At 32.7% G+C, this 20844-nt stretch overlaps 3 protein-coding genes across 10 annotated transcripts; all 3 read right to left on the reverse strand.

The window, feature by feature from the left end:
• LOC145735046 (tudor and KH domain-containing protein homolog) lies at positions 1–7320 on the reverse strand. The gene is made up of 7 exons (XM_081988774.1): positions 7156–7320; positions 4984–5197; positions 4469–4922; positions 4188–4404; positions 3957–4129; positions 3753–3902; positions 1–664 (listed from the first exon to the last, which is right to left on the reverse strand). The coding sequence occupies exons 1-7, from the start codon at positions 7158–7160 to the stop codon at positions 513–515; spliced, it is 1365 nt and encodes a 454-aa protein (XP_081844900.1). The 5' UTR covers positions 7161–7320; the 3' UTR covers positions 1–512.
• Positions 7321–7786: 466 nt separating this feature from the next.
• Positions 7787–9106, reverse strand: RpS3 (ribosomal protein S3). Its single transcript, XM_081988889.1, has 4 exons — positions 8946–9106; positions 8276–8592; positions 8030–8187; positions 7787–7967 (listed from the first exon to the last, which is right to left on the reverse strand). Exons 1-4 carry the CDS (start codon positions 9023–9025, stop codon positions 7818–7820), a joined length of 705 nt encoding a protein of 234 aa, XP_081845015.1. The 5' UTR covers positions 9026–9106; the 3' UTR covers positions 7787–7817.
• A 373-nt stretch (positions 9107–9479) lies between these two features.
• LOC145735088 (zinc finger CCHC domain-containing protein 24-like) lies at positions 9480–19816 on the reverse strand. 8 transcript variants are annotated; one of them, XM_081988824.1, is made up of 8 exons: positions 19715–19816; positions 19390–19471; positions 19186–19267; positions 14851–14930; positions 14349–14568; positions 14025–14288; positions 10372–10536; positions 9480–10316 (listed from the first exon to the last, which is right to left on the reverse strand). In XM_081988824.1, exons 4-8 carry the CDS (start codon positions 14904–14906, stop codon positions 10203–10205), a joined length of 819 nt encoding a protein of 272 aa, XP_081844950.1. In that variant the 5' UTR covers positions 14907–14930; positions 19186–19267; positions 19390–19471; positions 19715–19816; the 3' UTR covers positions 9480–10202. The 8 variants fall into 8 exon arrangements, with proteins under 8 accessions (XP_081844950.1, XP_081844942.1, XP_081844959.1 ...); XM_081988816.1 differs by having other exon boundaries at positions 19390–19656; positions 19715–19787; XM_081988833.1 differs by lacking the exon at positions 19715–19816 and adding an exon at positions 19602–19638.
• Positions 19817–20844: the final 1028 nt, after the last annotated feature.

The raw sequence follows: 20844 nt of genomic DNA on the forward strand, positions 1-20844 counted from the left end.
TTTTCTTTTAACATTTATTCTAAAAAATGACGCATTACATATCTTCTAACTACTATTCCGATAAACTGAATCAAAAAAACATAAATAATACTAAAATTCGTATCTTTTTATTCGCCTCAATTAGTATACGTAGTCTCGCATACATCTTAAATATGTACAATACTAGTTATATAATGGCATTGGCAATCTATTTAAATACAAAAACGAATAAAACAAATCTTAAAAAAAACTAAACTTCATTAAATTCCTCATAATCGATAGGAAAAAACATGTTTTTATACAATAATATTACAGCTGATATTGACTTATCACCCGTTTGACCGGCTTTATTTAATTAAAACGGACAAAGTAGCCTAAGTACAAAGGTTTTTAAACATTTATTTTATGTTGGTTGCAGACGCTTTACATTGGAACGTTGTTTATTCTTAATATTTAATGAGCAATAAAGCTCTTATTCGCATCTGAACTCTTTTTAAAATGTTTTACGATTATCGCCATCAGTCTTGCAAATTTCAGTTACTAGAAGCTACACTGATATTGCTCGTGCTTGTGGTTCGACTGCTCGACCTCAAATCGGATCGTTTAAATACAGCAAATCCTCCTTTAACTAATTCTTCTGCTATATCGATGTCCTGGTCGTTCGAGACATCGTATAAATCGATACCTGTGGACATAAGTTTTAAATTAGATTATTTGTAAAATGTAGTTCTCAGTCAATGTCAGTTTCTTTAAAACAACTCCAAAATAATTGTCAAAAAATATCTAAATAAATGTTTGTTTCATTTTCTCAAATATATATATTTTGTTCATGTGAAAAACAGATATGATATAGATTTAGATTAGATTAATTTATTTAACCACAATATACCTGAAATGTATGCGCAGCAAGTCATCTTAAATAATTCCTACAATCTACAATATAACAAAAAAGACTTACGGATAAAACGTAGACGCATGATATGCATATACAAATATAAAATACCATACAAAACTGACGCTCACTTTTGAAAAACATAATTAAGATATTCTTCCTCCGAATAAAAAGAAGCGTCAATAAAAACCTACTTGACCGCCCTCAAAAGCACAACCCTTCTGATGCAATCAGGAAGCTTATTATAATATCGTAAGTTAGGGCAATTTTTAGCAGAGACTTGAAGTCGCCTGCGATGTAAACGCAATAAATTCGCGTTTCTGGTGTTGACGAATGCACTTGAGAGTGCATCGTGTAAAGTGATCTACTCTTAGTAAGCACTTGATCAAAAGGGTACTGTGACATTCTTTAGATCGAAAGGTGACGATTTGACGTAATTGTCATTAGAAAAAAGTGTATGGTTCCAATGCAATTGATGGTCAGAGTTCTTGAAAATAGATTTTAATGAAACTTGCTGTGGACATGTCTCTAAGTAAGGCTCATAGTTTGATCAAACAACCACGCTCATTTGCCTTTGGCAAGTGCTAAGTTCTTCAGTGACTGGGTTCAAAAATTATCAGAACTTTTTATTTCGTCGTTAAAATTAATTTTTTATTATTTAATCTGATGTATTGGTCCTTTTTCAAGGCTTTACTACTCTTGGTAAAATCTTCTAGCATTCATAGTTCTTCCGCAAAAAATGTTATTTGTGTCCCCCTGCTATTTACCATTTTACACATTTATATTGCAAATCACGTAGCCAGGTAGGTTTTCTATGCGATGGTGACAGTTTAAAAAAAATTCTTTCAAACAAAGCTAATGGTGTTTTCAAATGAAGAAATTACTGACATGATCAAAGTCTTAGGGTTTTGCGAAAGCAACTTGCATGAGAGTGTTCGCGTCTATCCAAATCGACGAGTTCCAGATTACCGGACATTTGCAAGGATTGAACGAAGTTTACGAGAGACAGGGCAATTTGATGTTAGAGCCGTTGACTGTGTGGGTCGTTCTCAAGTTGGTAATGCTGCTGTTGAAGAGGACATTTTAAACAGGGTCGCTGAAGACCCAAATATTAGTAGTCGCCGTTTAGCACTGGAATTTGGCGTACCAAAAAGTACAGTTAATTGCATCACAAGACGGCAGCTCCTTCATCCATATCATGCAACGCCTGTTCAGGAGCTTTTAGCCACCCGATTTTGACAGAAGACTTCGGTTTAGCCATTTTATTGAAGATGCGCGGGCACGTGACCCAAATTTTACCAGCAAAATTTTATTTACTGATAAAGCTGGATTTACTAGAAGTAGTGTATTTAGTTCACATAACTTCCATCATTACGCAGAAGAAAACCCTCATGTAAGGCGTATTAACCACTTTCAGCTGGAATCCGGAATCTTGTTTTAAATTCAATAATTTAGAATTTAAAACAAGAGAATTAAAAATAACCACATTTTAAAAAAAATTCAACAAATATTTCAAACGGCCCTTAATCGCCAAACTGGCGAAAACGTCTAGAGATATGAATTGGATTACTAAACAAATAGTGTGCTTCTCTATCCAATATCATTATTTTCCATTAAAATGACTGAACATCTAAGATATATGAAAAAACATGATTTTTTTTCAAAGTTTTTTTCGGTGGTAATATCCCTAGTGCATTTAATTTTTCCGGAAAAATTCGGAAAAACGAGTTTCTAAGTAATTTGTTTTAACAAATAGCATGAGCGAGAGGTTTTAAAAATCATCGGAGTCTCGGTAAAATCTCGTCTTCGACTCGGATGATTTTTAAAACCTCTCGCTCATGCTATTTGTTAAAACAAACTACTTAGAAACGAGTATTCCAATTTTTCCACAGGAAAAATTAGATGCACGAGGGATATTTGGTAAGATTATTTCCTGAGTTAAATAAACATTTTATTTTAATTAAAACAATAAGAACAATAATTAATAAGAACAATAACTTTCAAGCTAGAAAGGGTAACACTATTCTTTATGTTGCTGTGAGGAGTGTGAAATTTTTTCGATTTTTTAAAACTGCTGACAGCTAAGTTGACAGTTGTTAGGTGATTTTTCCACTTAAAATTTACATTTGTTATTCTAATTCTTGATAGCGATTGGTCAAAATTGATAGAAAGGAAATAATCGGGTCAATCCCGCAGTGTATGTTTTTTACTTAAATTGGGTAGTTTTAAGTGTAAATTTGCTAATCCCGCTCTTCTTCCACAAAAGATCTAAAGAAATTGTTTAATTTGAAACAAGAGAATCAAAAGTAACCACATTTTAAAAATTGTACAATCAATTTCGTAAACGGCCTTTAATCGCCAAACTGGCGAAAACGTCTAGAGATATTGACCGCAAGATTCGATTAAGGCTATTGTGAAACTCAAAAAAATTTTTTGCGAGAAATGGCGTTAGACCGAATTTTTCATTTTTTGACTACACCTCAGTGTATACCCGGATCCGTGGCAACTTTCAAAAAGATCATTTAGGTCATAAGAAAGAGGAAGAAAATACCTTTTAATCCTCAAAAAAATTATTAGAATCGAGTGAATACATTTGAAGAAACAGCCACTCAAAAAAGAGCAAAAATTTTGTTGTGCCATTCTTTTTGATGAGCAGTTTATATGTATATAAAGATTCGTTTTTCACCAAGTTTCATACACCTACATATTTCCAATAATTTTTACATTACACTTTCTTATAATCAATTACCTTATTGAATATAAACAATTCAAATATTGAGAGTTAGAAAAAGGATGTTTATTCATTTTACCAATTCGTAAAACCACCTACTTAACATTGTATAAAACATTTTATAGACAGCAACAATAATACATAACTTACCAGGAACAGGTGATCCTTCCCGTTTGGCTCTCGTTTTTTCTTTAACTGCATATCCATTAATCCTAGCAGAGAGCTTTTTCCACTGAGCAACTTGACTCAGTTCTTCAAACAGATCTATCGCTCTTTCTGACCAAACACCTCCAACAGGATCTGGAAACTCCTCATAATTATATGTTTTAATTAATTGAAAATTTATAGTTATACCAATTCTAGCCAGGAAACATTCAATTGCCTGGAAATGGAGTCTAAGTAGATCAGTTCGTAGCTCGTATAAATCTTTACAAGCTACGTCATCTGTGTCTCCGTAATCAACAAAATAAAGTGTTGCAACTTTTTCATCTGATGAAACCTTAAGCTGTAGTACTTCAGCTCGGTACCTGTAAAATGTTACACTTATAAACCAAACAATTTGGGTTTGAAATTACGTTTTAGTACCATTTACTGTCATATTTGAACACTGCGGCCACCAAATCTCCTACATTAACATCATCTAAAACATGCTGACTCCTGTTCTCTAGTTTGTTGTAATAATCTGTCATTTCATCAACTAAACAATCCAGCTCTGTAGCTTTTGGGCCCACTATTTGTACCCAAAATTTGGACGGATTTTCCATTGCCGACACATACACTTCAAACTGATTTTCCTGCTGACCTATAATAAGCTATTCTTGTAAGAAATAGATTGTTAAACAAATAATATTCAATAAACAAACTACCAGCAATTGAAGATATTTGTTCACATTTGGGTGTTTCAACCTTTCTGACAACTTCTGGTGATTTAGAAGGAAGTCTGGGTTCGCGTTTTGACAGACTTTCATTGATTATAAACTGATTCTGTTGAGATTTTTCTACTATTTCCTCAACAAGTGATCGCGCGACATTAATTTGTTCTCTTGTGCCTTTGATGGTGATTTTTGACTGAACAATAATAAGTTTGGCTCCAGAAAGGCTTTGAATTTCGTTTATCTTCTCACCGCCTCGACCAATAATTCTTTTAATGCAAGCAGGTGGTACCCATAATTCTTCAATCTCCAAAACTGGCTGGTTGTTTATAAACTCCTGGATAAGATTGTAAGCAATGTTACAAGAGTCTACTGATCCTCGTATGATGCAAATTTTCTCTTGGGATCCATCTTTATCTTTAAAATTTATTCGACTGTTTGATTGCTCCTATAATACCAACACAAGTTTAAACATTTTTCAGAAATGTTCTTTTAATGAACAAACCTACCTGAATTTGTTTTATATTACTTCCGTTACGTCCAATAAGGCCTCTTATGACATCTTTCGGAATTTTAATTTCCATCGTCTTATGTTTTGAAGTTCGGACATAATTATCTAACAGTTCATCTTCGTTATTCTTTTTTAACAACAGATACAGCATGTAGCTGGTGAAACCAAATGCTGACAGGCCTAATAACACCGTCAAAGATTTTGTGATGACCCTGTTGATAGAAATCCTATTTATTATAGGATATCAAATATCGGCTAAAAATATCTTATTCCTTTGTATACTACTGTGTAGGGTGTGTCAAATTCAATGGTTTTATGTGGAACATATTTCGAAAAACTACTTTTTTGCGACACTTTGCTCAATTTTTTGGGACAAAAAAATTCAATGTTGAACTATTTTGCGGAAAAATGAAAATATCGGAACGCAGTTTTTAAGAACACACCTCACTTAAAATCAACAACCTTTTTTAGGTTGTTTTAATGCACTATTCACTCAATTAAATGGAATGTTTTCCGACTAAAGAGAAACATAAAATACAGAAAGAACCCAACATTTATTATAGGTATAAAATCATTCCATATTGGATGGTAATTTAACACAAAGATTCTTAAAAAAATGGTTTTTATGCAAGAAATAATACGTTTTGGTCAGCACACCGGAAAACCCACCAGTTAAAAATAGTGCACCAAAAATGGTCACTTTGATACATTTGTTTAAAAGCCAATAACAAAATTATGTAATAAGCTTCTGGCAAAATTGCTTGGAAATTTTCCCCTACTAGATATTTTATTAGGTTTTCTGTCTTTGTCTGGCGCATGCCATCATTTATGTTTCTCTGTCAGTACACTGTTTTCCTATTGTCAATTTTAGTTTTAACACACCTGTATAAACAATTATTATAAATATACTTTCATTGACAATTCACACTTATACACCTGTTAATTGTAAATAGTGCTAGCCCTAAAATTCACATTTGTCTTAATTCAAATTTGAGTAAAACAGGCCAAATCTAGAGCATTTAAAAAATTACAGACAAGAATAATAAAATTACAGAGAGAAATAAAAATGCTTTATTAAATTTTAATCAATGATACACATGATAAAAACGTAAAAACAAAATTTGTGTGTTTAGGTAGGTAATAAATTGGAATTAATACCACAAACACAAGGACAATAACTACCTAGGTATAGTCTATATGAAGTCAGTTGGGACAGGTCAAAATAGGGAGTTGGATCAACACACCACATAAAGCATAGGAAAAAAGGAGCAAATTTGTATGTGATTGTTCCTCTAGTAATTTACCAGGAGTCAATGTGGACTTGAGAAGTAGATGTCACAAATAATTTTAGGCCTAAGCACCCCTAAGACCCTTTAATTGGTCACCAGACAGTTCTTATTGGTCCGCCTCTTAAAATCTATTTTTAGTTTCTTCATATGCTTTCTTAAGACAATCCTATCTTGGCTACAGGTGGCAAAGGCAGTGCAGTCAGGTGTTTATAGTTTACATTGGAGTAAGGGATTAATAAGCCTTTATGCACAGAGTTCCTCAATATTTTTTTCTTTTTACGCCACCCATGCTCCAAAAAGACAGGGACTAGTTTGGTGTTTTCAGTTGTTTCAACTGACTTCATATAGACTATACCTACCTAGTACCTATTTTGTTAATTTGGGTGCTAAAACTGCTATACTAACAGATCACAAGAATCAAAAATTGATTCATTGTTTAAGTTTGTTATTAACAAGCTAAGCTAGCCACCTGGTAATATATAGCTCAAATTATTAAATGGCAATACATTTGATTAAGTATTTTATAAACCTACTATCTCAAGAAAGTAATCTGTTAATATTTTACCCCCCTTCCAAATGTGCTTTAATTTGGTAAGCATGGAAGTACTATATTTAAATTTAACTCTCTAATGTAAAACTTGAAGAGAAAAATAATAGTACCTTTCTTTAAGTGGAAAATGATGTCATTACAAGATTGAAAGCTGAACTCATAGCAAACATAATAGTGACAATTTTTTCAGACTTTACATGTGAATATTAAGCATTATTTGATAATTTTGAGTAATAAAAACAGATTACTGCTTAAGTTAAAGGATGTAGTGATTCAAGGTTATGTTATTGACACTAGAAATTAATGTTTAAAAACTATGATAGCTACTTACCGCATTATGTAATCAAACACGTGTTGTCAACGGATTTAAAACATTAATAATGGATGATCAATCTGAAAATTTAAACACGATAAATATAGAAAAACCGAATTATTTTTTTTATTTTTGGAACACTTGTCGCTGAATGCTTGGAGGACTTTAAATTTGACAACTAACCACTTTTTTTCTGACATGTGTCACTGTCAAATGTGTTTTCGTTCTGTCAACTGAATCAGGCGGCTATGCCAATTCAACTGAATTTTCTCTAGTTGTAAGGGTAATGTTTATAATGTCACTATCACTAATGTAAATGTTAAATCTTAACCCTTATTTGTACCTTTTTAATATAAAAATGGTGGAGTGTAAAGAAACTTTATGGATTGACAACTCTTTTTACATTTTTAAATCACAAAAATTAAGGTTGAGCTTGTTGGCAACACTGCGTTCAGCTTTCCTTTAACTAAACTGGCCTAAATCACGTGCACTCATCCCTACGGTTCTTAAAACTATCACGTGACAGTTCTGAGATGGTCCAGCTAAAATCAACTGAAAAATTTTTTCAGGATTTAAATTGGCAAAAACTTGATCAAAAAATTATGGGTATGCATAATTAGGACATTTATCAAAACATAAAAACTCAAGATTACATTTCCTTAAAACAGTTTATTTTAAGCCTAAATGCTTGTGAGAACCTCAGCTTTGATTTCAGAGCTGGGAATTGTCGGAATTATTTCATCCTTAGGTTCAACGACAGAAACGTTGTCAGGGAGTGGCCTCTTAGGCCCCATTTTGCCAGTGGGATCATAGGGCAACATAATTTTTACCTAAAAAAAAACAAAAAATTTAACATCATCAATCAATAATTCAACAAAAAAGTTGAACAAACCTTAATTCCTAAGACACCTTGTCTTAGCAGCACATGCCTAGTGGCAGTGTCCACATATTCGTTACATGGATCACCTGAGTGGATCATAAGTCCATCAACAAACTTCATAGATTTTGCTCTCTGTCCTCTGAGTTTTCCAGACACAACAACCTCGCAACCTAAAATGTATAGCTTGATTTAGAAATGGGTACAAACAATGAAAACCACAAAAATACTAGAATAAACAAAAAAATAGAATACTCTTACCCTTAGCTCCACATTCCATAATGTAACGGAGTACACCATAGCAAGCTCTCCTAACAGCCAAGCCTCCAATCAATTTGAATCTTAAAGATTCAGCTTGAGCGATGGCACACAGTCCTCGGTTGACCACCTTCTCTCCATACAAAACCACAGAGTTTTCAGGGAAGTTGAATCGTTTTTGAACGACTGATGTTAATTCCCTGATTCGTCTGTTTTTTTCACCAAGAACACGATCGGTTCGTGTGGCCATTATGATGATTTCAGTGCGAGTTGGAGTAACACGCACCTCAACACCAGAATAACCATCTTCTGACAGTTCTCTGCAATAAAATCCAACATGAGTTTATATACTGATCCCGACTTTTAATCAAAAAAAGCATCAATAGAATCTTTTAAGAGAGTGAAAGTTGTGTATAACCTCAAATATTCAATTACTAAAAGAAAGCCACATAAAGAGTTTTTTTAACCCTGTTTACAGATGATAAGTTAGGCGTGGTAAAATTATGAACAGGAAGTGTAATAATGATACTGAAAATGTTAGCAAAACACAAATAAACACATTAGAATCCCCACAGGCCACATGGAATTCGGCCATCAAAGTTTTGGTCCAAATTACTTATTTACGACAAACCAGATAGATGTTTTAGCATTTACACGTGAAAATATAACATACCTGGTCAAGAATTCATTTAATTCGGCTTTGAAGACACCGTCTCCAACGAATTTTCGCTTTTTTGAGATTGTGGTAGCCATTTTCAAGCACAGAGAACAGCAAAAAGGAAAATGTGGACGAGTGTTGCCGACAAATGACAAAAATGACGGAGTCGAGTTGGCAATGATGACAGTTGGCCGTGGGCACTGTCAAATTTCAGAAAATCAACGGAAACCATCGAGGTATTAACTATTATGTTCTGCTGGCACTGATCGAGTAACGAGTGTGGGCGGGGTGTAACTTAGTAACAGAGACGTCATATAAGTTTGTTTTGAATAATGCAACTTATAATACGCACAAGTGCATTAAATTTCGTAGTTTTTTATTAAACATACAGTATTTTATGATATTATTTTTTGGTACCTAAACTAAAAGACATGTTAAAGGTAGAAGTTAAAAAAGTTGTATACCCTTCAACCAGGTTAACGGATAGAGATGCTAACCTCTAGGTTTTCTGTTATAAAGAGTGCCACTCTCTGAGATATAATAAAACACTTTTATGCAATGTCGAAAACAAATTATATTAAACAATTTATGTAATTTTGTCGCAATGAATCATCTTTTGTTTATAAAAAAACGTATGATGTATGAATATGTATTTTATAAAAACAGTAATTTTTGTCGAAGAGATAAGTACAAAAACGCACAACCAGTGTTTTCTTAAGCCTTTTACATCGAATTTATACATCTACTAACAACTACAAGAGTTAAGTGGGCCTAGGAAACTACGATTTATTAAATAATTTCCAAATATCAACGTCATATACTATAATGCTCTATATTTTATCACTAGCTAATCACAATTAACAGTATAAAAATATTTCAGGAGCAAAAATTATATGTTCTTACGTGGTTTTCAGATAGTCATCCCAACATGGTAGGAAAAATCATAAAATTCTTGAGCAGTTAACGTTTAAAAAATACAATTATACAAATATACTCTACTACGTAAACTCATAATAACATAAAGGCATCTGGACACTAATTTCCATCGCAATACAACTAATAAAAAACATCAACAATAAACTCATACAAACGAAACAAAATACTGTAATGTTTGACTTGCAAACTTTTTCATCAAAAAATCTAAAATAACATGGAAGAAAATAACTAATAATACTTTGGAGAGAATTTTAACGAAACAAATAGAATTGTAATTGAACACAAATGTAGTAAAAATTATAATAATTATAAGACTTGGTGATTGTTGCAGTTTTATTACTGCACCCGTCGGCAATAGTATCCAAGTTCCTTGCATTTTTGACATAAATGCTGAGGATGCACTTTAGATTGGTCCGAAACGTCAAGACCGTCAGGTTTTTCTAGAGGTCGCTAAAAAATAAAGGAATTGATCAAACTGTTTAACATTTAGTTATAGAGTGTAAACCTGTTTGTGAGGATACACATTGATGTGGCATTTTATGCATTCTTGACCCATATTGGACCAGGAATTACCAGACATCCACTTTCGTTTGCATTTAGGGCACTTGTACTCTCCGAAGCATCGTTTACGCCCTTGGTAGGGTGTTTTTCCTTCTCCTTTAGGACGAGCCTACATAAAATTTAGAGATTAGAAGTATTTATTATATTGAAAACTTTTAAAGCTTAACTAAATTACCCCCATTTGCACCAACGCAATTTAAGCCTAGCTTGTTAAATGTAGTCCAGACTGTGCCTTTCCCCTATCTGTATTGTCACAGTCTGAACCAAACTTAATTTAAGCTAGGCTTAAATTTATGTATCATTTTTCAACACCGGAAAGCGAGAGACAAAGAGAATGACAAATTCTGAACGTCTTTGCTAAATGCCAATCCTTCTTAGATTGTCAGTTTAAGTGGATTTAGGATTTTACATTAAAAAGTTTTTGTGGATATTTTCAATAGTAATGTTAAGTGCGTGTAAAATTGCTGAAAATTATGCATGAAGGTTGTTGCCCTAGAAACAAAGAGATTATTTAAAATTTTACATGCATAAAACGTACCTACTTTGTGGACTACATCTCGAATAAAAATATACTGTCAATTCTATAATATAACCTTTTTTAGTTTTAATTGTCAGATGTTCCGCCAATTTGTTATACAGCAGCTATGATTTAAACAATATGGTCACCAGAAGAATGCAATTTTCACTTAGGAGTGTAATTGTCAAAAAATCAAGTAAAAATTGCACTGTAGTTTCAATGGATGAGGGATATAGTCAGTTATACAGCTTGTCCTAGAAAGAAAAATCTGAAAATTTGAGGACCCATCAAAGTCGATGGGAGTCAGTCAACTAAAATATTCTTCAGGTCTCAGCACACCGGTTATACCCAAAGTAGATACCAACTTGCTTATTTTAAATGAAACACGCTGTATATTACCACATTTCTGGAGAAACTTCACGTTTACAAGGTGTTAATAAAATCGAGAATCAATTTGCTTTTGGAGGACAGAAAAGCAAAAAAGAGAAAGCAAAGCTTGGTCTTCCCAGAAAAATGATTTTACTTCGTTTAAATAGTAAATGTTAGTCAAAAAAATAATGATTTTATATTGTCATTCGAAAACTGGTCTATCGAACTTAAATTCCATATCAAAAAGCAAAACTACTTCTTGATAATCATAATAAAATTTTATTGTGTCTACTTCTATAATACCGTTGTCAACTATTTTTCATAATGGCGTGTTAGTGCATAAAGATTATTTAACAATCTATTAATTCAAGTTTGCTTGAGTATCAAACAATACATCTTGTGTGGTCACTTGCTGATAAAATGAGTTGAATCCAAAGCAATAAGAATTGTGTTGTCTAAGTTGTGCATATCAAGAGCAGTGAAAAGCTTAAATTACATTTTCGCACATTCTTTGTCTGAGTTGCTGTCATTATCGTTTACTGATATGCTCGTACATGCAAGTGAACCGTATATTTATGGCTATTGGCACACAGCAAATAATATTTTTAATTTTACATTTAATTGCAAGTATAAAAGTTCCTGTATAAACTACAGAGTGGAGAACATTAATTTAAAAAGCAAATGTTTGACTGCATAAAAAACAAAACCACCGATTTTTTCTAAAAATAAAAATCGTTCTTCAAAGGAATGCTTTTTTAGATCCTTTTTCCGTTTAAATTGCAAGTTCCAATTTTTCCTTCCTTTTAAAGTCCAAAACTACTGATCTGATTTTATTTTATTTTTTTACTTAATTACACCTTAGTTCTTCCTCAATTTATCTGAAAATTGTTATCCTATCAAAGTAGTAATTTTGGGCACAGATAGGGTAATCCATGAAACCATGAAATTTGATGTAATTTTAAAACATTGTATGGTAAATAAAAGTTCTTCAGTACCTGAAAAAACAGAAATTCTCTAAATTTTTAGAAATAAAAACAGTACCAAATGCTTATGTTTCTACTAATAGCCTTTAAAAATTATTTTCTTCTTTATCACCTCTCTGGCAGAAGTACCGTTAAATCAACCATTAAATATGGTTTATTACAGTGAGTTTACGTTTTCAATACCACTTTGAATAATGGGCTCTCTGTTGACAGCTAGTTTGGATTATCAAATCTTAGAGCACCTGAGACCCATAATACATAAATTTATAAAAGATGCCGATGGCGGTTTCTACAAAACCAAAACACTTAACAAGTGGGTGCCATTTAAAATATATCAAATTACAGCTTATGTTTGTGTTTTGATTTTGAATTATGCCTAACGTTGACAAGTTCTAATAGTATATTCTATAGCACGAAAACAACACAACAATCATATTGGTTGTTGCGTATAACAGAAATATTTTTGTTTTCATATTTATCATTTTCTTTAAAATTCCAATTTAGATCCACTTGTCTTTGGAACTTATTTTAGAACTCATTTTAGAAAATGTTCAAATTAGGTTTCGTTAATTTTAACTGAAACTTTTAAAGCTGTTTTTAAAATAGTCTTCTTTCAGGTTTACATTCTCTTTTTGATATTAGTTTTCTGCTTAATCTAGTCGTACTGAATAGTCAGTCGTTGTTCCTGATGATGTGAATGGATTTTATGGTTGAATTTTGAACCTGATTCCAAATGACCATTTTAGAGAAATTGTCACTATTTGTATATGACTTTTCATTAGATGAAGTCAGAAACCACTCGGACTGAATACTGAATGACAAACAAAAAGCCAAAATTTTAAATGTTGTTATGCTATCAAATAATCTCACTTTAAAGAGCAAAATTGGACAATCTGACAGTTATTCAGCATTTTGACAGTCCGCTCCTAGTAAAACAATCATTGAATCGTGTTTTCTTAATAGGTTATTGGATATTAAATCTGTAGGTACTAGCGAAATTAGCACAACAAACTAAAAGTCGAATATCTATAATATCAGTAAAAAAAAATGATAGAAACATTATTCTAAAAACATAAATTCTTAAGTAAATACTACTTTGCTTATAACCAACAATTTCGATATACCCTGTATACATATAAGATCTAGACTAGAGAGTCTGTTCGTTGATTTCTCATCAAAACCATTGTTATTTACTGAAACTTAGAGACGTAAATAAATGCCAAAGTTATAAAAATTTGCTACAATAGAGGTGACCCTTTGCTAATCTTACTTCCTCTAAAAAAAAAAAGAAAAACAGAGTCAGAAAGCATTATTGATTGCTACAATGATAGAAAAAGTGTATAATAGAACATTGTTGGTCCAAATTAGAACATTTTAAAACTTGAATGATGCAAAACGTTGGTTTTAAATGGAAATAGACCAGTAACTGTAAATAACCACAAAACTGTCTCCAATTGGAAAATCAGTCAGTAATTTTAGTAAAATGTTGTTAATTGTTAATACTTAGTTTTATTAACTCACAGACAGAGAGATAAACAATATTTGAGTGTGAATAAACGATGAGTGAACATATTTTGAGATCAATGATATTGCAGATTAGTCATTTACAAACGCAGCATTTTTCGAAAGCATTTGCTGGTTAAAAGTTGTTTAAGACATTTAAATTTGGGTGCTTTCTGAAATGTTAGACTGAAAGTTTTTAACAATCCTTTAAAAAAAATTACTTACCTGTGGACAGTCCTTAATGTAATGCCCTTTTTGAAAGCACAAATGGCACAAATAGGAAGGAGGAGGTCGTCTCAAAGGTCTTCGATCTAAAGTCAATTCGGCCAGTTGGTCGGTTATCTCTGATAACTGATCGTTCGTGTATGGAGTGTTTAAATTGCTGAGATTGTTTAGAGTGCTGAGATTAGCTAAGTTACTATACAAGTTATAGTACGTAGCCTGTCCAGTCGAATATGGAGAATTCCATGTTGGACTCAGAAGTTTAGGCTGGAATTCAAACATACCGTTTAGTATCTTTAAACTATCGCGAAAAATATACAATCTAACCTGATAAGGTTCAGCATTGGCATATGGAAACCAATTATTATTGTTATTGGTGGTCGCATACGACGGAGTTAGCAAAGAGTTTGTCGCTCCAGAATTTCCATATTCTTGATGTCGAGTTTGTCTGTTGAATGTTGAATAAGATGGTAGTTGAGCAGGCTGGTTGAACAGTGTTGCCGTCGGTGACATATCAGCATCAAAGTCGAAGTATTCACTTAGCAGTCTATAGAAAACAGTACATTTGTTCAGTGACAAAGTGTGTACGAATTATTTTTAAACACCAAACTCGCTTTGAAGCTGCAAGCATATTATTTACAATTTAACCGTGCTACTGTATTAAAATACTCTCAAAAACTCATGGCCCGCAAACTAATTAAAATGTCCTAAATTATGCAACAAAATTGGTTTGTGCTATTAACCGGTTGTGACAATTAAAAGTTTTATTTTTACAGTAAAGAAATGTACTTTAATACAGTAGCTTTGTGTATCTATTAAGAAAAATCACCTTTTAAGTTTCGTTGGAATTGATGAAGTTGGAATGTCAATGGATATTTCCTGCATTGTGTTAAATAATTGCGTGCAAAGCTGAAATCAAGCAATGTAGTTTAGTTTACTTTTATTTTAGGCTTTCTATAAAACATTCTTGGATGTGTCTGCAAGTTGTAAACGATGATCCGAGTGTCCATTTTTTGTCGGGATTGCACGATTTACACACTCTTAGGTTTGCACATATAGTACAGGGTTTTTTTCAGAAGTGTGCGTTTTGAGACTCTTCCTATATTTTTACAAAATCTAAGAGGCGAAAACTTCAAAACTTGGGGGCAATGTTGCCAGAAACTTATTGTCTGAATTCACTTACGGGATTAGTTATATAATTTTGTTATTGGCCTACTGGACCATTAGTATTTAAAGTGAAATAGAAGTCCATTTTTCCAAAGTGGAGGTAAGAGCAAATTTAAAAGGGAAAGTAACACAAAGCTTTCTTCACAAAACTCAAAAACAGTATTTATTTATTTCGTTGAATGAGTGTTTACTGCTTCGTCCGGTTTCTGCATTTATTTTTGAATAAATGATTTTTCCAATAAAGAGAAATGATTAGGAATGTTCCAATAACAAAATTAATTTTGCAAGTAATCTAGTCTACGAATTCAGAGAGACATTTGACATATCGCAGCGTATTTTTTTTTGGAAGGTAAGGTGAGCCATACCATTCAGGAATTTACTGGAAGAATAGAGACAGTGGAAGAAACTGTCCAGACTCCTTTTGTAATTTAGTTTGACAAGTTGTAGGAGAAGTCACTAAAGACAACTATAGTTGCCAGCCCAAATGCTTGTTCGAACATTAAACCTTCAGACTACAATGGTAAGACCTTCTGACAAATTTACAAGAAGCAGTTTGAAGCAGCTGTTGAGGCAAACAACTGGTCATCGAGTGATAAAACCACCGCCCTGGAGGTTTTGCAGACATTGGATGAAAGCCGTTATAAGAATTACGGAGACTTGATTCAACATCAGAAAATGAGGTTTGGGAATAAGCATCTAGAGCAAGTGTACGAGACTCAGTTATAAATCACAAGCCAGAGAAGCCAAAAAACTTTGCAGCAGTACGAAGCTGATATTGCCAGTTTAGTTTGTCTGGTCTACCTGCTTCGCGAGATATTGGAGAGCGGATTGGGGATAGAAAGGGCATATAAAGAGCTTCTAAACTCAGAAGAATAGACAACCAAAAAAGGTGGTAAAGGTGGAAAGCAAAATCATCAAAATTACTAAAAGCCTCTACACGGACCCTGCTTGGAATACTGGAAATGCGGTGAAAAAGGACATAAGCAACATCATGGTTGGGGTTTGGGGCACAACCAAAAGAAATGGTGAATTAGGAAAGAAAAAGGCTAGCCAATGTTGCAAACCCATGGGTTTCAACAGATGGAGCACCACATCATTATTCCATCATCAGTCGCAAAGTTTTTGATAAGATATTTTAGAATAGATCGATTGGAAGGTTACCCTCAAGTGGGCGCCAAGCTCTCAAGACCTCAACCTGTTAGGTTTTTTGCATTGGAGACATCGTAAAAAGATTAAACCCAACATTTAAAACTTAAAAATAGGTTTTTCTGTTTAAGTTAAAAATGAAGTTGGCTGTGGTAATTGGTTTTTAGCCCACCTTATATAAATAGATTTATTATAAAAAAAATGATATAACAAATCAAAACCGATATTTCCAAGCGTTTTTCCAAAAAAACAAACTCTAAATTTTTATGTGAAATTTGATTATACTTGTATTTATTTTATTGAGAAAAAAATATTCTGTTAAGATTTTAATCCAAGGTTCAATGTCAACAAACGCCAGAATACTATATAATTATTTTATCAATCAAAATAATGCAACTGTCGCAATGATAGCCAGAAAAACATGTTAAAAGTTCGTCCAATTACCATCACAACCAATATTTGAACAACAAATTACTGCAGTAATAATTTAGCTATAAACTTATACAAACTTTTATAAATGCTATCCGAATACCGATGTCCCTGTCTCACATATATTTCAACGCTGAAACGGATATTTATTGCCGATTTACCCCACTTGACTACACATAAGCTGTCCCATATTTTGGTTCCCCGCAATAGAAAACTAATTTATTATATAACTAATTTTGTGGATAATGTGAGAGCGGTATTAAATAGCTCTTAATGATTACGTTCAAGTAGATGTAATAGTTACACCAGGGAGTATTTCTGATTAGAATCACATCAAAAGAGTTAATAACTTTTTACAGGTAATTTTGCTATCATCGACCATTACAATTATTTTGTGAGTTACATAATAATAACAGAGAGGAATCGATGCATTTAAACTATACAGGGTGTTACAATTAAAAGTGACTTAAATCATTTGTTTATAGTTAATATGTGCAAACGTATTAACAAAAAACTGGAAATTTAGAAATAATCTTATCTTTCTTTCTTTTAAGTCTTTTATATTAAAGTAATAGGGCTCTATCGAGAGCTTACCCGTATACTCTTCTCTATCTAATCAGGACTTTATTTACCCTGGCAAGTAATTGAGCATAGGATATTATTGGTTAATCACTGGTTAGATTGGTAGTTCACAAGTGGAAATTTTTGAATGCAAACCCAAAATAATTTGGCAAGGATTTAAGACAATATCAGAATTAAACTTAGTAATGCAAAAGACTGCAGATCACACAATATTCCTTCCTCATTCAACCGTAAAACCAATCTTTATGATAAGAAGAAAATGTGCTGCTCTAACAAAAACAACAAAAAACCTATTAGAAAGATTTTAACGTGCACAAATATAGGACTTCAATTTCTAAGATAAAATAAAATAACTTTCATGAAAAATAGTTATACCAACCATAAATGCAGATAAAAGACTTTACCAGCTCAATAATGTGCTGCCCTGAAATATTTTATTAGTAAAAATGCTGAAGGTATAAGTAATATTCATATAGTTTCAAATTAAGATAATTTAGGATTTGCTACTATTTCAAAAACGGTGTGATGCTAGGACATAGTCAGAAAACAGTAGATCAAAAAATAATGCTAGTTGCTATTATAAACCATGCTTCAAAAATACAGATTTTTTTTTTTCAAAACTTTATTGTTTCAACCACGTCTCGTTTCGAAAACTGTTCCAAACTGTAAATTTTGCAGATTCTAGGCAAATTTTGACAGTTTTGTCATTAGTGACAAATATCACGTGGTTTTAAAGGATACTTTAGCTAGGCAGTCACGTGATACACTTGGGGTAAAAATATGTTTTAAGCACATTTTTGGAATCCTCATCAAATTTGCTATCCAATAACTTGAAAAAACACTACAAAATTTGGTAGTTCGGGAGAAAAGCGGTGCTAAAATTTACACTGCCAGTCAGGAGCAAAATTGTCTGTAAAACCCACTTGGAGTGAAACAATGACGGTTTTAAGCACATTTTTGGAATCCTCATTAAATTTCCTAATCTGTGGCTTAAAAAATCGTACAAAATTTAGTACAATCAAGGAGAGAAGCGGTGTCAAAGTTTGAACTGCCAAAATCACAATTTGAAAGAACAGTCAAGGACAAAATCGCTGGGTCCGCTTGGAGTAAGAAACTGACTTTTAAGCACATTTTTGGAATCCTCAATGACAAACTTGAAAAAACACTGCAAAATTAAACATGTGGATTTGACAATCCTCAACCCACATAATGACAATGTTATAAAAACGGTAGATTATATCCACAAAAAATGGTAATTATGGTAGACCGGGCAACATTGCCCCGTACTGTTAGTTTGCAATTTGTTTTTTTGATACATTACAGAAGTTATGCAATTTTCGGAAAACCTTAAAATCAAATTCAAATCAGTAATAAAGCAGGAAATTGTAAAAGCAAACAAAAACTCTGAACGCATACAACACATCGGTTCTGAGTTAACTTAGTTGTGAGATTATTTCCAGACATAATCTAACTAACTTCTGGTATAAATATCCACAGTTAAAACAACGTTCAGTTAAAAATAATTTTCTTTTGGAAAAAAGTGGTAATTTCAACTAGCTTCACCTGAAAACCTAGTTCCGTTGAATAAGAAAGAGGCGTACTTAAAAAAAAAATAGGTCAGGAAATAAAGTGGGATCTCCCGGTATTTTAGCGACTGAGCAGGTTGTTCGAGTGCCAAATATTTAAATAACTCATCGCGGACATATCCAAGATGTTCACTTTAAATTTAAATACTTTTAGTAATATCCGAACAAAGCCAAAAAAACATTATAGCCATTGCCAAAAGTATTTATTTGTAACAGAATTGCTATATATAAATTATTGACTCATTGAATCTTACCGGTTGTTTTTATACCTATAATGCAGTTATAAACTTAAGAGTGTGATAGTGCAAAAAGCCACATAATCCAAAGCAAGCTCAGCTGAAAACAACGGTGGTATCAGTGTGGGTGATCTTTTAACGTATGAACAAACATGAGTAATTGAAGGTTAGTTTAAGATTTATTATCGGTTCCCAATAGATTAATACAGAAAATAAACTTACCAAAATAAGCAGCAGTCCAGATTTAGGAAAACTGCTTTCCAAAATATACTTTCGTTCACATTAGAATTCAGAGCGCCTGTACCTAATTGGTCAGATGTTGCATAATTAACTACTAATAAATACCCACACTATTGATACAATAATGTCCAAAAAAAACTAAATTATTTCGCAAAATTTTTGAAATTTAAGGCAAATATTTTTGTGACACTAACACTTTTCTTCAATCGAAAGAAATACGATTTGTTCGGTTCGATCCGTCTTGACTATCTAAGAAATCCCATATAAACAAATAAACAACAAAGTGTCAAAAAAAAAACAAACGTACCGTGACCGCTTTAAAACTGAAATTGAGCTTAACTAATCAAGGGTGCAGTGTGTACTAAAGTACTATCGTGACGGTACGATGCCGGTCAATTTTGGGATCTCTGGATCGGCAACCAGCAGTGACGTCACCTTTCTGGGTGGGGATGACTGAGTTTTGCTATGGCTTAAAATAAGTCAAGGAACTACAGCCGGGAAATATTGTGTAAACACGTAAAATTAGTGTGGATATGATCAATGCCTTTCAACGATCCAAGTTGATGGCGGTACTCTGATGGTATTTCCGAGTTTGATCAATGTTGAATGAAACAGCGCTGCATGAATAGCCGCACATATCGATAAATTATTTTCAAATAAATTGAGATAGTTAGCATTTCAAAAATACTATTTTCTATTTTAATGTTACAGAGTGTTCTATTTCATTCATCGAAAAATGGATTGTGGTAAAATAACAGTGTAAAATATAATCAAAATTATTGGAAATGGCAATAGTAGGTATATTATATACTCAGGTGCAAAGTGTTTGATTTCTATCAAGATATTAGGTAGGTCGAGGTGAACTTTATCTCAAGACAGAAATTAAACTTTCCACCGTGATTTTTATACTATTTTATTTTCAACCATTCATCAGAATCTTATCAAACTTTTAGTAAATCATTCAGTTGAAATATTGATTGCTAATAGTCTCTAACAATAAGGTAGTATAGGTGTACAAGTAGTTATGACTTCAACCATAATAAACGACTGGTGATTTGTCTACAATCTTGACGTCATTATTGTGCTATTGTGTTTTCAATATTTTGTGCTGAAACGTTCCTTAAGGTGCTTTTAATATGGCGATTTCTGAAGACGCAGATATTACTTGTCACCACCTGAGCTGCGAGCTGTTGCAGAGGTCGCGGAAGAACTGTAAAAAGTAAGCCCAGATATGACAAAAAGCATATTGACATTCAACGGGGTGGAAAGTACTCACTTTCCACCCATGTGGAAAGTAAAAGCAGGTGATTTTCATCTTTCCACCTGGTTTACACGTAAGAAATAATGTTATTACTCGTACATACATACTTGAAAATAATAGTAATTTACGATTTACGATACAAGTCCAGGAATTGGGTTTAAAATACAAATCTAGAT

The sequence above is a fragment of the Ips typographus genome, linkage group LG1 (assembly GCF_016097725.1).
Source record: "Ips typographus isolate SLU linkage group LG1, UJ_Ityp_2.0, whole genome shotgun sequence".
Taxonomy (NCBI): Eukaryota; Metazoa; Arthropoda; class Insecta; order Coleoptera; family Curculionidae; genus Ips; species Ips typographus.

Excerpts from the sequence above, each read along its gene's own strand:
- LOC145735046 (XM_081988774.1), bottom strand. Across the intron at positions 4,405-4,468 it reads ACAAATATCTTCAATTGCTG|GTCAGCAGGAAAATCAGTTT; the intron begins GTAGTTTGTTTA and ends AGCTTATTATAG. Across the intron at positions 4,130-4,187 it reads TTCAAATATGACAGTAAATG|GTACCGAGCTGAAGTACTAC; the intron begins GTACTAAAACGT and ends AACATTTTACAG.
- RpS3 (XM_081988889.1), bottom strand. The coding sequence starts at position 9,025 with ATGGCTACCACAATCTCAAAAAAGCGAAAATTCGTTGGAGACGGTGTC. Across the intron at positions 8,593-8,945 it reads TTAAATGAATTCTTGACCAG|AGAACTGTCAGAAGATGGTT; the intron begins GTATGTTATATT and ends ATTTTATTGCAG. Across the intron at positions 8,188-8,275 it reads TATGGAATGTGGAGCTAAGG|GTTGCGAGGTTGTTGTGTCT; the intron begins GTAAGAGTATTC and ends TATACATTTTAG.
- LOC145735088 (XM_081988852.1), bottom strand. The coding sequence starts at position 14,906 with ATGCAGGAAATATCCATTGACATTCCAACTTCATCAATTCCAACGAAA. Across the intron at positions 14,569-14,850 it reads ATTCCAACGAAACTTAAAAG|ACTGCTAAGTGAATACTTCG; the intron begins GTGATTTTTCTT and ends TGTTTTCTATAG. Across the intron at positions 14,289-14,348 it reads CCAATGCTGAACCTTATCAG|CCTAAACTTCTGAGTCCAAC; the intron begins GTTAGATTGTAT and ends TTTGAATTCCAG.